This window comes from Chrysochloris asiatica, unplaced genomic scaffold, assembly GCF_000296735.1.
Source record: "Chrysochloris asiatica unplaced genomic scaffold, ChrAsi1.0 scaffold00254, whole genome shotgun sequence".
In the NCBI taxonomy this organism is placed as follows: Eukaryota; Metazoa; Chordata; class Mammalia; order Afrosoricida; family Chrysochloridae; genus Chrysochloris; species Chrysochloris asiatica.
In genome coordinates, this window is record NW_006408772.1 from 754,052 (window position 1) to 755,128 (window position 1,077).

Consider the following 1,077-nt stretch of genomic DNA (forward strand, 5'->3'; position numbering starts at 1 on the left):
TGAGTAATATCCAGTCTGTCTAGGCAGGGCTAATGAAATGAAATGCACATGGGTCTCTTGTGATACAATAGTGAATAACTGTTATCAGGACTGCTTGTAAGGGTTGGAAATGTAAAGGTAGATGTTTTGTAGCAAGAAGGGGAGTGATTAACTGTCGCGAACTGGCCTCGACAGGGAAGTTCGGTTCACGAAGGAGGGAGATTTGGCGGCGACAGTGACAGATAAAGAATACGCACAAAGACGCAAAGAGAGAGAACATAAAACACCCCGAAACCAGAATGGATGCGACACTGGAGGGCAGACCCTGGACTACTGGCATCGTGGCCCCTGCAGGCAGTAAAGCACCGCCCTGCAAACCTTAATGCATGCCTTGCCAGCTGTAACGCCATGCATGCCAGTTGTAACGCATGGCCTGCAAGCTGTAACACATGGCCTGCAAGCCGTAATGCATGCAGGCTTGGGTCTGCACCTCCGTTTTATTTCTGGAGGAGCTTTACACAAAGGAAGGCGGGGTTTATTAAGACGGGGTACAGAAGTGAAATGTGATTAATCATTCAACACAGGACGTAAGGATTTACAGGTACAAATTCTAAAACATATATCACAAATTGTCTTGATAATCTAACATCCGTAATTTTCCAGAAATTCAAGCAAATTATTACATGGTACTTTTCAGGTTCGATTCTCAGGGCAGCAACTCGGTTTCTCCAGGCTAATTAACATACCTATAGCACCTAATCTCGAATGGGGGAAGGTGAAAAGGATTGAAAGGAATCCCTCTGTGTCGGAGGCCTAGGCCAGGTTTGCAGGAGGAAGTCAGATGCTTAGGTCAATGGGCTGCACCTGGAAGCTATCCGGGAAGGCTGACGCTATTGTTCTTTAGATAAAGCTCCAGAAACTTGTCTCCAGAGCTTCTTAGCAAACTTGTTTTGGGAACTTTTTACAGTCTCAGCTTTAGGAGCAGTTTAATATTTGTCCATGGGTATCAAGGCCTATGTAGTAAGTTAATATCAAACATAACCAAATAATTTGATAAAGAACAGTTTGGATGAGTTTTCCCAGTGGCCAGAGTCTGTT

The 1,077-nt window shown here is 44.7% G+C and overlaps 1 protein-coding gene across 1 annotated transcript in view; it reads right to left on the bottom strand.

Annotated features, from left to right (window-relative positions):
• The window catches only part of LOC102832201 (transmembrane protease serine 11B-like protein-like), a 74,755-nt gene extending 74,304 nt beyond the window's left edge, over window positions 1–451 (bottom strand). The window contains exon 1 of the mRNA XM_006873785.1: window positions 375–451. Within this exon, the coding sequence (XP_006873847.1) occupies window positions 375–451 (77 nt within the window). The remainder of the gene's footprint in view (window positions 1–374) is intronic.
• Between the last annotated feature and the right edge of the window lie 626 nt (window positions 452–1,077).